General features: G+C 48.2%; 9 protein-coding genes across 9 annotated transcripts; 3 read left to right on the forward strand and 6 right to left on the reverse strand.

The window, feature by feature from the left end:
• Positions 1 to 16: 16 nt before the first annotated feature.
• On the forward strand, positions 17 to 453 carry VTP21DRAFT_7671 (uncharacterized protein; the record flags this gene model as incomplete). The annotated part of the gene is made up of 3 exons (XM_069398438.1): positions 17 to 47; positions 114 to 165; positions 273 to 453. The coding sequence occupies 3 exons, from the start codon at positions 17 to 19 to the stop codon at positions 451 to 453; spliced, it is 264 nt and encodes an 87-aa protein (XP_069246240.1).
• Positions 454 to 2,183: 1,730 nt separating this feature from the next.
• Positions 2,184 to 2,487, reverse strand: VTP21DRAFT_7672 (uncharacterized protein; the record flags this gene model as incomplete). The annotated part of the gene is made up of 2 exons (XM_069398439.1): positions 2,184 to 2,295; positions 2,357 to 2,487. 2 exons carry the CDS (start codon positions 2,485 to 2,487, stop codon positions 2,184 to 2,186), a joined length of 243 nt encoding a protein of 80 aa, XP_069246241.1.
• Positions 2,488 to 2,603: 116 nt separating this feature from the next.
• VTP21DRAFT_7673 (uncharacterized protein) lies at positions 2,604 to 2,963 on the forward strand (the record flags this gene model as incomplete). Its single annotated transcript, XM_069398440.1, has 1 exon — positions 2,604 to 2,963. The coding sequence occupies one exon, from the start codon at positions 2,604 to 2,606 to the stop codon at positions 2,961 to 2,963; it is 360 nt and encodes a 119-aa protein (XP_069246242.1).
• Positions 2,964 to 3,008: 45 nt separating this feature from the next.
• On the reverse strand, positions 3,009 to 4,118 carry VTP21DRAFT_7674 (uncharacterized protein; the record flags this gene model as incomplete). The annotated part of the gene is made up of 3 exons (XM_069398441.1): positions 3,009 to 3,181; positions 3,253 to 4,003; positions 4,071 to 4,118. The coding sequence occupies 3 exons, from the start codon at positions 4,116 to 4,118 to the stop codon at positions 3,009 to 3,011; spliced, it is 972 nt and encodes a 323-aa protein (XP_069246243.1).
• Positions 4,119 to 4,299: 181 nt separating this feature from the next.
• VTP21DRAFT_7675 (uncharacterized protein) lies at positions 4,300 to 4,506 on the reverse strand (the record flags this gene model as incomplete). The annotated part of the gene is made up of 1 exon (XM_069398442.1): positions 4,300 to 4,506. The coding sequence occupies one exon, from the start codon at positions 4,504 to 4,506 to the stop codon at positions 4,300 to 4,302; it is 207 nt and encodes a 68-aa protein (XP_069246244.1).
• A 77-nt stretch (positions 4,507 to 4,583) lies between these two features.
• On the forward strand, positions 4,584 to 6,220 carry VTP21DRAFT_7676 (uncharacterized protein; the record flags this gene model as incomplete). Its single annotated transcript, XM_069398443.1, has 3 exons — positions 4,584 to 4,717; positions 4,779 to 4,922; positions 4,999 to 6,220. The coding sequence occupies 3 exons, from the start codon at positions 4,584 to 4,586 to the stop codon at positions 6,218 to 6,220; spliced, it is 1,500 nt and encodes a 499-aa protein (XP_069246245.1).
• Positions 6,221 to 7,091: 871 nt separating this feature from the next.
• VTP21DRAFT_7677 (uncharacterized protein) lies at positions 7,092 to 9,380 on the reverse strand (the record flags this gene model as incomplete). Its single annotated transcript, XM_069398444.1, has 7 exons — positions 7,092 to 8,061; positions 8,129 to 8,349; positions 8,425 to 8,577; positions 8,646 to 8,744; positions 8,821 to 8,948; positions 9,074 to 9,225; positions 9,331 to 9,380. The coding sequence occupies 7 exons, from the start codon at positions 9,378 to 9,380 to the stop codon at positions 7,092 to 7,094; spliced, it is 1,773 nt and encodes a 590-aa protein (XP_069246246.1).
• A 442-nt stretch (positions 9,381 to 9,822) lies between these two features.
• Positions 9,823 to 11,958, reverse strand: VTP21DRAFT_7678 (uncharacterized protein; the record flags this gene model as incomplete). The annotated part of the gene is made up of 6 exons (XM_069398445.1): positions 9,823 to 10,552; positions 10,615 to 11,011; positions 11,104 to 11,230; positions 11,298 to 11,453; positions 11,519 to 11,671; positions 11,737 to 11,958. The coding sequence occupies 6 exons, from the start codon at positions 11,956 to 11,958 to the stop codon at positions 9,823 to 9,825; spliced, it is 1,785 nt and encodes a 594-aa protein (XP_069246247.1).
• A 472-nt stretch (positions 11,959 to 12,430) lies between these two features.
• VTP21DRAFT_7679 (uncharacterized protein) lies at positions 12,431 to 13,214 on the reverse strand (the record flags this gene model as incomplete). The annotated part of the gene is made up of 4 exons (XM_069398446.1): positions 12,431 to 12,754; positions 12,813 to 12,909; positions 12,981 to 13,037; positions 13,132 to 13,214. The coding sequence occupies 4 exons, from the start codon at positions 13,212 to 13,214 to the stop codon at positions 12,431 to 12,433; spliced, it is 561 nt and encodes a 186-aa protein (XP_069246248.1).
• Positions 13,215 to 13,695: the final 481 nt, after the last annotated feature.

Consider the following 13,695-nt stretch of genomic DNA (forward strand, 5'->3'; position numbering starts at 1 on the left):
CATGAACCCCTCTAGCATGACCTCATCACAGATGCCACGTCTTTACGGTATATGGGGAAAATTCTATTTTTCACCGCATACATACTTATCCTCTCCTCTTCTTTATTCAATAGAAATATTTGAAGCAACCCAATACCCTCACCCTTGTGAAAAGTGCGCATGGATGTATGGATGAGCGAGAAAATCCGATGCTCTCATCTCTGACAACCTCCAAATATATGGACATAAATCAAGCATATCTTCTTTCGTTCTCGATCCTTGTCATGGCTGAGCCATTTTCCGTCAGAGAAGAACAAGATATTAACCCTGGCTGACAATCAGAATTGGCCAGGCAAGCACGGTGCGGCTCAGCTATTGCGTTCTTGGTATACCAATTTCTCTCAACCTTCGATCTTGAGGTCGATAGGCGGCGGTTCAATGGATAGGACGTGGCCTCCGCTCACTGTTTATTAATATGTCTCTGTCCAGACATGTGTACAGTTTCCTCCTAAAAGCTCAAATAAAAGGTATAAGAAACTTCTTGCCCGAAGAGCTGGTCTCTGGTGATCAAAACCCCATTTCCTTTTGTTTTCTTTCCTATGCACGGCCTAAAGGAAATAGTCTTCTATTTTAACCAACAATTACATTCTAAATTATTTTCATAATAATAATGCCCATATTTGTTCGGGTGGATGGGCTAGTTTATTGGTATAAGTGATCTGAGGTAGAGGTTCGCTTCTACTCTCGAAGCGTATATTCAACCAGAAATAAGCTTTTAACGAGACTCGTTATATCTACTCTAATCGAAGAATGGCCTAATTCTTAAGGGCTAGTAAAAACGAGCTGATGACGTTGAATGTATGCTATTATTTTGAAAATGATCAATTTTATCTAGGCCTCCACCCGTTTCTTCCTCCCTGCGGAATAGAAATGCGTGTAATTCGAACCCATTTTCTGCCCAAAACCTCTCTAAACTATTGCTCTATATGACCTTGACTCTGGCCGATGGCTTATGAGGGATTTTTAGGGACTGATGCATTGAGCGCCTTATATACAATGCTTCAGGGGATGCTCCCGTCTATTAAATTAAACGGGATGAGGAGGAGGCACTATGAACCATTATTACAAACTCCCGTGAAAGTATCCCCAAGCTTGGGCATGTCGCTTTACAGGTTCACGTCGTTGCAATGATATGGTGTCCTGCTATAGAAACCTATAGGATTGCCATGGAGAGTCTAAGTAGCTCCTCTGACTCTCCTCTCTCGCGGGTGTGCTTAGAATTCATTCCCAAGCTCAGGTGCCTCCCATGGCGAGAATAAAAGTAGATTGAGGCTGTTCTACTCGATAGCTTCGTAGTTAACTCTTCTCCAATCAGTTTTTGCTTTGCATTTAGCTCTTCCATCCAAACTCTCCGCCCTTCAAGTCACTACCAGCCGGAATCCCCCCTCTACCTTCTTCCTGTCCCCCATCTAGTGCCAAAAGCCATCCTAGCCACTCTATTTAAGCCGGCATCCGTCGCTCCCCACGCACAATAAAACGCGATCTCCACTGACCTATGCATTCTCTGCTTACCATGACTGCGATTTAGACTTAATGCGCTGAGACAGGAGCCTATCCCTCCTCCAGCCACGGGCCGTTACCACTGGCGAGTTGGAAAGAGTTGATTAATCTCTCCCATACACAGGCGCATCTGCTCCCCAAACCTCGTCTGTGCCGTGCCCATCGTTCATATACCTAGTTAGGAACAAGCGGGATAGGACAAAGTTCAGCCAGCACATGATGGTTCTTCCGGCGTAGAAATTTCCTCCTGAAGCCGACTCAGAGCACTTGCACAAGCAGCCTGATGAAGCAACACTTCGGGCGCCCATTCGCGAGACATTCTCCGAGAACACGGAGCGAAAAAAAAAATAAAGATCGAAGCTTCGCTCGAGCTTAGTCTCAGGCCTGCGACTGGCCGCAGCCTCAGCGCGTTTGGATGGAAAAGGGAGGCGGCACCACGCTCAGAACCAAGGAACCAGTCTCCCCCTTCTGTCTCCCAAATAATTGCCATTTTTGGGCCTCTTACCTCGTGTGGGCGCGAATATCACCGGACGGGCGATGGAAAGCTAACCTGCCCAGTGTTAAGCCGTGCTCCAAGGGGGAAGCATAAGGATGCCAAAGACGAGGAGTGTCTTTTTTCTTCCTCATTCCCAAAAGTAGCGAGGTCAAAAGTGCATCTGCGGTGCTAGGATGGGGCCCGCCCATGGACCCACAACCCCTACGGCGTCTCCCCCCGAGCCACCCCATCTCATCAAGGCAGAGGAGGTGGGCTGACAACTAAACAGGGTGGATAGGCTCGGCTGAGTCAGACGGGCCACAAGGTTAAGCTCAAGCTTACCCCCGACGTTGCTCCCGCAGCTGTGTGCTCCGTCCACGCCAGTCACTCTCGCCCCACCGCCTTCCCATACATAGAAACCACGACGTGGTCCCCTTCCTATTTGTCCTCGATTGAAGCCCCGCGGCGGGCATCGAGTGGTTCCGCAAATAGGGGGCGCCCAAGTTTAGTGGGGACAAAGCATTTTCTGGGAGCGGTGTGGAAATGAAAAATCAACAATTTAAGCATCCCCCATGACACAAACGGCAGCATGACGTCCACCCGCACCCGATTTCGCGCTCTTGAAATTTGTCGCCAGCCATGGTCGCACCCCGTCCCACGTAATATATCGAACTTTCGTATTAGCCGGTACCACCGTTGGCTAGCCCCCGCCCCCCCGCTGGGCTATGGGCCAGGCCCGCCCCCTTGTTTCCTATTCAAGCCGGCCACGCACAGTCCGATTTCATGCACAAAACCGAGCATGCCGCAAGCTGTCAACGTGAAGCTTATTGACGTGCTGTGGGCCGCCCAAGTGCAGGCGGCATCTCCCGTGTATAGGCGGGAGGGGTACAAGCATGTCTTTTGCAAACCGCTCGGTTTGTTTGTGCGAGGCGGCCTGTTTGCATTGTAGGAGAGGGCCCCTACTGCAGATCTGCCTGTTCGATGGTATGGTGGCTTAGCTATTTATGCAGATGACGTCTGGAAGGGGGCTGATAGCTCCTGGCTCATGGGCCCACCCAACCCAACTCTCCACCGTCGTGGAAGGTGGAACGAAAGGAGGGAAGAGGACGAAGAAGCCCCCTTCTTCTCCCCCGTCTCCCCATTCCCCTTGCTCACCACACAGCCGCCCTATTAGTTAGGGGGAAGTATTAGGAGGACGGTCGGTGGCTGGCAATTATGTGTGGGAAAACATGCGAGACTGTGCTTCAAGCCAAGAACGGGGAGAGGGGAAGGGTTCCGAAAAGGTTTTAGAGATTCCAAGTTTAAATTGGGGGATTTCAAGACCCGACTATGGATTCGGACTAATTGGCCTCGATTCGCATCCGGCGCCTTCCTCCTTCTAGGCAAATTGGGGTATCGTGGAGGAATGTTGCCGCCTGGGGGAGAGCGCCTAGCGCTTATGGGCAAAAGGCCTGCGCGGCTCGTCGCCTTTGGCCGCCAGGGATGGGCAAAGCTGCCAAGACCATGCCGCCGCCTCTTCCCATGCAGCTCTGGGCACCAGTGAACGAGCGGGTACGTCATCTCCTGCAAGGGACCAGGGCATGAATCCGTCCTCAGCCATGAACCCAGAGGTGAAAGGCAATGGAGGGCTTGAGCCCGAACAGATCGGACCGGAGCGCCGTGGTTGAGACAGAGGAGAACGTTGCGGCCCGAGCGCCTGGGGGAAGAGATCTGGATGCGCCCAGCCAAGCTGCGCTGCCGCGCGTCAAGCGCGCCAACGCCGCAAGATCCACGGCACGAGATGGCCGACAGAGGGGCGCGGCGCTCCGAGTAGGCGACGGGGGAGGCCATAATTTGGCCCAGCGCCGAATCGGAGTGGAAGGAGGTTAATGCAGTATAAGGAAGGCTGCGCATGCAGAGGAAGTCCGGCATAAGGCGGGCGGCAGGCGAGCTCCATATCGGCCGTAGCTCCGGGCCATGGCCAGGGGAGAGGAGGGGTTGTGGAAGAAACTAGAGAGTGGGCAAGGCACGGAGGCGGGCTCCGGGATATTTTCGTGGGATTTGGCATTGGGCAGACCTCTTTAGCGCTTGCAAAGGAAAAAAATGCTTTGGCGACCCCCTTCATGCCCCGTGGGAAGTTGAGGTAGCACCTTTCATGGAACTCTGTAACTTGTCATGTGGAGGGGGTGTGTTCCCCCAATGACCGCGCGGTGACACAGCATGAAAATGTGCGTGTTTAGGGAATCGATTTGCATCCCCGACCACGGTGCAAGCATTTTTGAGGCTCAACCAAACTCAATTTAAAATCATTGCAGCAAAAATTTTTTATTTATATTGCCCGAATTCCTCGCCGCATTTCCGTTGCTCTCTTCGCTCGCCCTCTCTGTTTTCTCCCGTGCCTTGTTCCTGCCGCATCCCGCCGCCGCAGCCTGCGCTCTCCGCCGCCCTCGCTCTTGCCGCCCGCTGTTTCTTCTGTCTTCGCCATAGCTTCGGTGCTGAAACCTAGCTCTCATATCTGTCTCGGCGCTCCTACCCTCTTGTCGTCATCTCTTCCAACGCAAAAGCAACCAAATACAAGCACAGCTCTACTATGCTAGGCAACAAAATTCGAGGAGCATGGAACGACTACGTCGCCTACATTCATGCCCCCAACAATGTTCAAGGTCCAATGCGGCCTTTGGTCAAGCCTTATCGTGTGGTTGCGAAGACTAACTTGACATTATGGTAGGCGCCAACTTATTCCATAGCTTCTTCGATAGAAGATTTCTCAATATTCTTGATTCAGGATCTTCATTGGCATGTTAATCGGCATTCTTATCGGCGCTGTGAATCCCCAGGCTGGAATTACAATTGGACCTTTTGGAACCGCATTCATTCGTATGATTCAGACCCTGATGGTGCCTCTTATTTTCTCCACACTCGTAGTCGGGTAATTATTGTTTTGCAAAGCTGATTTCTGATCCCGTGTGAAATGATTCTAACCCCCTTTTCCCGACGCATCATAGTATTGCTGGCCATGGGGATGATCTTGTTCGTATCGGAAGGCTCGCCTTGAAGTCAATTATCTACTTCCTTATCGTAACCACCCTCGCTCTTGCCGTTGGGTTAGTCATGGTCAACATCTGTCGCCCTGGAGATGGTATCGATTTGACCAACGTGAGCGTCTCGAAACAGGTCGAAGATTTTAAGAACAAATCAATTACGTGGGAGGACGAGTTCAACAAAATCATCCCAAAGTCCTTTTTCCAGGCCGCCTCAGATAATGAAGTGCTCTCGATTGTGTTTTGCGCCGTCATGTTTTCCGTGGGTATTATCAAGGTGGATCAGCATAGCAAACGTACCATGCTTGCATTCTGCGATAGCCTGTCCAACATAATGTTCAAGGTCGTAGCGCTCGTGATGAACTACGCCCCCATCGGTATTGCTGCCGCTCTCGCTGCAACGGTTGGTAAAAACGGTGTCGGAGTGCTTATCAATTTGGGCAAACTGGTTGGAACGCTCTACGGCGCCCTCGCGATCTTCGTGTTGGTCATTTTCGTCCCCATCATCCTTGTACTCCGCATTCCATTTGTGGGCTTCTTAAAACACGTGGGTCTCCCTTGGTTGATTGCGTTCTCAACCGCCTCCTCCGAGTCGGCTCTGCCCCGTGCCATGGAGAACATGCAGAAGTTTGGCGTCCCCAAGCGAATTGTCGCCTTCGTCATTCCTTGTGGTTACTCATTCAACTTGGATGGCACCACGCTTTACCTATCTCTTGCCGCCATTTTCTGTGCGCAGGCCGGTGGCATGAACTTGGATATCGGCCGCCAGCTCGCCATCCTTGGTACTCTCATCCTCTCCTCAAAGGGTGTGGCGGCCATTCCTCGTGCTTCCATGGTGGTGCTAGCCGGCACGGTGACGAGCTACGGTCTCCCCCAGTCAGCTGTCACATTAATTCTAGGAGTGGACGCCCTCATGGACATGGCTCGTACCTCGGTGAATGTGTTTGGAAACTGCCTTGCCTGCGTTGTCATGAGCAAATGGGAGGGTGTGTTCCGAGGTGAAGAATGGCAAGAGGAGATGCGCCAGCTTGAATTCCAGGCACAGAGAGAACTGCAAGACGATCTGGAGGCCAACAACGAGAAGGTAAACCCGGACAACAAGGACGGCGTCAGTGTATCCTATCGTGAGCATGCAGAATACCCCCGCCCCGTCGACATTGAAGAGAGACAAGACAGGCACCCTTAGACACCATGCAAATACACCCCATGCCACAAGGATCGAGAAACAAACCATGAAACGTAGAAGAGATGCAGAAGTAGGTCCAATCAAACTTGGAAGAACCTAAAGGAGTGGAGCAAGCGGAGGAGAGAAAGAGTGGACGTGGACAAAAGCGTTGTTTTTTACTTTTAATTTATTTATTTATAGTGTTCTTTTTATCTTTTGTACTTTGCTTTATCCTATGGTTTAATAAACTTGTCTCTACTTGATTTCTTATATGTATGGGTAATGCTCATTCCTGAAAAATAGAAGACTCCCGGGTCATCGTAGAGAGATATCTCTTCAGGGCTTAAGAGCCGAAAAGAAGATTCGCCCATTGCATATGAATGAAGGTAGGTAGGCTTCTCCGATGAAAAGCTGATATACAAAGAGAAACTTCAACAAAAAGGGGAGGTGGATAGATTTTAGATTCTCTCAATGCTAGCCTCCCAATATAGCTCATATAGGTAACCCTTTGAGAACCTAGGAGTCTGTATCGCCTCTCTGTACCCTCTTCAACATTACAGTTGAATAGTGATCGCCACTTTTGAAGACACAAATCGAAAACCCTATGTAGGGCGAGACCAAATTATACTCCTACCATTTATCTTCATTTGCTTACAAGTTCACCCACAGCCACCCATTTATATCAAGAGAGTGTTGGAAAAAAAAAGAGGAAATATCACTTTACATATTCAGGAGAATATAAGAAGAATAAAAGGATCGGAGTTGAGAGAGAAAGGTAAAGAACATGGACAAGAACACAAGACCAATAATTCGTAAGTTAATAAAAAAAAATCCCTTTGGTGTGATAAAAAAACAAACAAATGAAAGGAAAAACGAAAGGAATGAGGTAAGCCTATGCACCATTGCCTCGCAACGTTTGTAAAAGCGTCTCTCTTCTCGCCTTTAAGAGGGCATGGGGCCCATCCTGGCCATTTCCGCGCGACATGGACGACCATGGCCGCAAGGGTTGTCCGTGAGGAGGCGGGATGGGGGGCGTGGGGGCTGGATGAGGGTGTGGCTGTGCTCCATGCTGTAAGATATTAAGAAGGGAGTGACGCCGTGCTTGTTGAGAGGCAGCGTCCAGAGCTGTATTCACAGGTATCGTTGGTTGGGCCTTGCTGGGGGATTGAAGAAGTGTATGCAGTAAACTTGACTGCCGAGTTGAGATAGGGGCGTTGGTTTGATTGGCAGGATAAACGGTCGGGGCAGTGGAGTGCATCTTGGCGTGTACGGGAGGCCACACCGGAACCGGCGATTCATGCCGCGGAATGTTGCTTGCCGGGGGAAGTGAGGATCGCGCGGGTAGGGGAATCCCGCCCGGAAGCATGTGTGAGCTTCGAAAGGTGGTAGCGGTAGCGGGCCGTTGTGGAAAAGGCGGTGAGACCGGGTAGCTGAGCGAACTGGACCGATAATTTATCGTGCTAGAGAGGTTGGAAAGGGCGGTGGCGGTGGGTGGGGTGGAAACGGGAGGTTGGTACTGTTGCGGTTGTTGCGGCTGTTGCTGCTGCGGTTGCGAGACGTGATTAGAGGAAATGCCAAGGAGGCTCTTGAGGGCGTCGGATTTTCCGACGGGCCCTGCTGTTGTAGGGCGCTCGGCAATCCCAAGCATCGATTTCAGCATATTGCTAGCGTCCGCTCCTTGGCTCATCCCGCTCTCGCGGCCGCCAATCATGGGTATACTCGAAATCACGGCCGGGTCCACATGAGAATTGTGCATGACAGGCGTCTGGTCGAGTGGCTTGTGATTGTTAAGATCGGATGTATAGCCTTCTCCGGTTTTCCTTTTCGCTTTTTTGCGACTGCTCACCCATTGCCGCAATTTTCTACACAAAAACATGGACCCGTTAGCGGGAATTGGATGAAAGAACTCGTCCACACTCGAGTCCGTACCCGACAAAGGGCACCACCAAGAAGAAATTACTCCGATTTTGCTTGATGATGGACTGTCGCACTGTGCGCCCCTCCGTATCGCTCTTTGCTCCGCTACCTCCCCCTCCACCGTATCTGTTGTTCCCACAAGCTCCACTGGGAATGGCCCCACCGTTCATCCCTTTAGCGGCGCTATCCGGTCGCCAAGTTGGAAGCTCCGAAAGTTTATGCCAGGCAATTTTCTAAAAAAAAGAATGCCGATTTAAAGTTAACTATGATATAGAGGAGAATGCTTCATCAGGCTAGTGATGCCATACGCTGATCTCTTTACGAGTTTGCGGACAAAATTCTGTCTTTTCTGGCACACCCTCCACCAAGTAGAGTCGTATCCGCTGCTCCTTCAGAGTCATCTCGATGTACTCAGTCTCAACAAGATAGGGTGAGATATCAAATCCTGTCTCTTCATAGACCTAATTAAAAATAATAGGAATGTCCAGGTTTCCGTTGAAAATAAAAAACAAGGGTAAAATCAATGTACCTCTCTAATTGCACAGCTGTCTTCTGATTCATCCTTGTTTATTTTACCCTTTGGAAAACCCCAACTTGAACGGGAAGACCAGCCTTTTACTAACAGACACTGGAGATAAAATTGTACGTAGAGAGATCGGATTAGAGAGATTAGCCATTCATTACAAGCATCGTGGACGACATACCTTATCTAGCTTTTCATTCAATATAATGGCCCCACAAACTGGGACCCGGATCTTGTATTGCATAAAATCTGCGAATGCACGTTCATGATCGTTGGACCACTGACTTAGGAGTGGGCAATGCTGAAAAAGTAATCAAAATCAACAGGTTAAGGACAATGGTCTGCCCATCTGTACACAGATGGGTCCACTAGAACAATGTTTAAATAGTAACAAAGAAAAAAAGGAGGTGGAGGGGGATGAACAAAAAGGATATTTTTCTTTGAAAAGTTCTTTAGATTAAAACTGGGGAGCTGTGGGTTCTGTTCGCGAACAAAGTCTTCGTAGAACCAGTGTGCTTGCTCTATCTGGAAGCAGATGCGCTCCACGCTTTGTAGCTCTTCCTCAGGTACATTGATAATAAATCGACTAAAATAATGGGATTGGGAGCGGAGGAAGAAGATGGAAATCGGGCAGAACCCACAAGATCAATTCTTAAATTCTCCCATAGAATTGAGAAGAATGAATGGTCACCTGCAGAGATCATCTAGGATTTCGTCCAACGTTGCTTGCGCAAGCGACATTAGGGCTGTAATATATATACAAAGATGCCTATAATAATGGAATGGGTACGCGTTCTCAGAAAATAAGAGTGGAGGGAAACCTTTTCAGCCTGTGTGGCTTGCTTGAGAAACTGAAATAGAGAGCAGATCAATTTTGTTTTTTGTGCTAAAGTTTGGGCCATGCACCAAGTCACGAATTAGAAATGGTCCAAAATGTTACGTCGAATATATAGCCGCTATGGAAGAGACGTGAAGCACCGGTTCTCAGGAAAGAGTATGTATAAATTGAGGAAAGAGAAAGGGGAAAAAAAATGAAATAGCATAAAATTCACACAAAGGCATAGGCAAAGAATAAAAAGCAAACAGTGGTTTTTTTCGTAGAAAACAGGAGTAAACAAATCGAAGAAAATAATCATCAGGCTAAGAAATGTATATAGAATATTACACAAGAGTCTAGTCCAATTCAATCCACTTCCGCATGGTCGTCGGCGTCTTGTACGGTGGTTGCATATTGCCCTCTCGAGCTACTTCCACTGGAGTTATCCGCATTTTGCGTGTCAGCATTATTGCCGGACGTGGGGGCATTAGTGGACGAAGATGGACCAGTGGCAGCTGGTTGTGTTGAGGTGGCAGGGTTGGAGAGATTAGACTGAGGCGGGGTAGGCAACACATTAATTGCCTGTGTTAGCACGTTGATTGCTTGGAAAATTTGCTCCTGGGCAGCAAGTAGAATACGAAGCCTTTCCGCGAGGGCCTCGCGAGTGGTTGTCTCCAGTAACCGAAGCTGATCGTCAGTTAAGTCTCGAAGAGCTGCTGCCGATGGCTCAACTCTAGGAGGCTGCAATGACGAGGATAGGAAAGCAGCTGTCGCGGTATTAGAAATGGATGCAACAGGGAGCGAAATATTAACTGGTACTGCTCCCACCTGAGCGGCTTCACCCGAGGATGTAGCCTCTCTTTGGGATGTCTCTGGATTATGTTGCTGTAGTTGTTGCTGCTGTGGTTGCATAGCTGAGCCACCCTGCTGCCAAAGAGGAGGAGCATTTCCCATCGGAGGCATGAAAAATACAGGAGCATATGTTGTGGTAGGATTCATGAGGGGAGGGGAAGCGATGGGACCTTGAGGAGTGTTAGGGAGAGGTGGGATGATGGGCTGAGCTGGTTCAGGTGTCTCCTGAATGACCGATCGCCGACTATTTAGAAATAATAGAATGAATGAATGCCTCGGTACAACTCAAATTCATGTGCATTTTACCAGGTTGGGCAAGCTTGCTGTCTTTCTAGCCAACTTCTCAAACACCTAAAGTGGAACACATGCCCACACGGCAATCGCTTTGGATTTTCCCCAGGTGAGTTGCTTGGCCCTCCCGCGCCGTTGGCCTGTCTCTGCCTATTGGTAGCGGTTCTCGCCACCATCTCTTCTCTGCAGATAATACAGGTACGATCACTCATTCGTTCGAATTCCTCTTCAGTCGCGTCTGGGTATCGTTCATCCATATTACGTGTCGCACGGCGATATCGCAACAAGTCACGACATTTTTGGAGGAATGAGCGCATTGTCAGGTAGACATCACGAATAACATGCAGAGGGAGCCCATAGTATTGGCTCACCACGCCACAAAAGATAAGATAGGTGATAAGTTTAAAAAGATCTGATGTAAAAAAAAAAATACACCGTTTAATCCGGCGTTAATATACTGTTCTCAAAAAAAGCGGGGGAGTGAACATAGCATTAGATGTTTACCAGTCACTAAATCTAAGTAGAAAAGGTAGAGCGATTTCTCCTCCCAGTGACCCTCACGCCTCATATCCATGACATGCAAACAATATCGCGCCATAGTGGAGAGTATCGTCAACACAAGTATGGCATACTGTTTTGGAAATAGAGATTTGTAAAAAAAGCACTCGAGTTTGCATTTCAATTACAATAATTCATACCTCAAATCCAAACATAATCTCAAGGCTTCCCGATTTTGTTCTCAAAGTCACCTCTACTGCATGGAACACTCTCCAGAAGTCGATATACCATAAGATCAACATCACGATGACAATGCGAGTATGGAAACGGGGCGAAAGAGTAGGCGATTGACTCATCTAATTATGAAATAAAAAATGTCAGGAAAAAAAAATCAGGGAAAATCGAATGTTCGAAAATCTACATAGTCAACACGATCCTGGGAGATCCAATGAAAGATTTTGCAAAAGAGCAGCATGGTAAGACTCCAGATGAATGCAGCATTAAACTGTTCCCGAAATATAGTCATTGCAAGACAAGCCTCCATCACCGAATACCAGGAGCGCTCATATAAATGCTAAGTATAAGAATTAATCCGCAATTAGTTTGATCGTGACAAGAATGTTAGATTTCACGACATACCTCGACCTCAATCGCCCGCAATTCTCCGAAGAATATTCGTTGCAACATTTTCCCAAACAAGAATGTCAAGAGGAACCCCATGTTCATCAAGACAAGTAGGCAGGCGGAAGAATGAGAGAGGAAGATGCTTGCTGAATAGTAGTTAGAGCGCAGTGAGAGTGACCAAAGCACCGTGGCTGCAAAAAGCAGACCACTCACGCCAGCGTAGGCCGTTAAGCGCATCGCTTGCAATTATGCGGCAAAAATGAAAGCACGAGTGGGGAAAAGAGACGCGTCGATCAGTCTAATTGGACAAGTGAAATTAAGCGTATTATAAGGAATGTAAAATCAGAACAAGTATCAAGCAAACAATGTGATCAGTACTTCGAGGAATCGTTATTGGAGATTATGAAGTATGAAATACTTTGACATCCAAAAAATTACGTGGTGAATAATGGGTGGCTCACAAAGAATATAATTCTCAATTACATTATATATAACCTAACCTAAACCCTTCATCCAAGAGATATATTGGATTAAAAATAAATTGCGGTTCGGGCAAAAAATGTCCAGCATGTTTAATAGACAAGAGACTCTTTTATGTATAAGGTTATTGTTTACTGAAAATGTATTGATATTTTATTTAACCACCTTTTTCCGAAAAACAAAGCTTCGTTCGTCCATACTAACCCACCCCCTATTAGTTTATGTAAATTTACTCGGGAGTCCGTGATCGTGACTTGCTACGATCACGCGCGGGAGTTGGAGAGCGACTCCTACGATCTGCCTCCTCTTCTTGTCGCTTTGGGGAAGGTGAACGCTCTTGTCCGTTCATGCTGTCACGCCTTGGTTCGTCGCGAGGTTCTTCGTCTTGACGTCTAACTGGAGACCGGCTTCGGTCGCGGGGTGAGCGGTCGTAGTCGTTTCGTCGGGGAGAGGGTGAGCGTGAATACCGCCGGCGGCGAGGCGATGGAGAACGACGACGACGAGGGGGAGGGGATCGATCGCCACGACCGCCACCAGGTGGGAATTTCGCCCACTGTTTGAAGAAATCGTATTAAGAAGGTATCACTAAGTGTAAGATTTGTGCTATTTACCTGAACATTCAAAACATAACCGTCCACACGGCGGCCATGCATCTCATGGTAAGCATCTTCCGCATCGCGAGGGTCTTCAAATTCCACAAATGCAAAGCTAGAAATTGCCATGCAAAGGTATTGGATCAATAATCAATCAAATTAACGAGAAAACCACCAATGACTTACAGCCTGGATGACGATGATTTGGGTGCAGGAATATCACAGCGCACCAGACGGCCGTACCTGCATATATCCGAAGAGGAAGGGGGCGACGAGGGTTGAGGGGGTCAGTTACGAGGGAGGGGATCGTAAAAAAGATTTTTCCGAAAATCTTTACCGCTCGAATTCGTATGCTAAATCTCTAGCGCGGAGGTGGCTGCCAAAACCAACTACGAAGAGTGTTGTCCGTCCACGGGTCATTTTGGCTGACAATCAAAATGAGCAAGTCTGTTTATTCCGTTTGTTCCGAGAGCCCTCAAAGGCTTTGGAAAAGAAACGAAAAATCCATCGAGTTGTTTAAAAAATTTGTTGAGGGCAAGTATCCCCTCGGTGTTGTAAAATGAAAGAATTTAATTAAGCTCAGGTTGAATAGCAATTAAAGTTGAGGATAAAAGAAGCCTCGACCAAGTCGCTCAAGTCAATAGGGCACAAAGGAGCGGCCTGATCACGTCCTATATCAACTTTTTTGTTGACGGTGCCATAGCTTATATGACCTAGAAGACGGCGCAGCACAGCTCCATCGCTATGAGACTCATTTCCTCGAGTTTCCAAAGAGGGACCGTGGCCAATCACAGGCGTTCGATCTAATTGTCCTTAATGAATCGGTTGAATAAGGCTAATGGACATTTATTTTATTTCCTTTTTATTCCATATAAAAAGAAACCGATTTTCGCACCAGACC

The sequence above is a fragment of the Calcarisporiella thermophila genome (genome assembly GCF_041956535.1).
Source record: "Calcarisporiella thermophila strain CBS 279.70 unplaced genomic scaffold VTP21scaffold_32, whole genome shotgun sequence".
NCBI classification, from domain to species: domain Eukaryota; kingdom Fungi; phylum Calcarisporiellomycota; class Calcarisporiellomycetes; order Calcarisporiellales; family Calcarisporiellaceae; genus Calcarisporiella; species Calcarisporiella thermophila.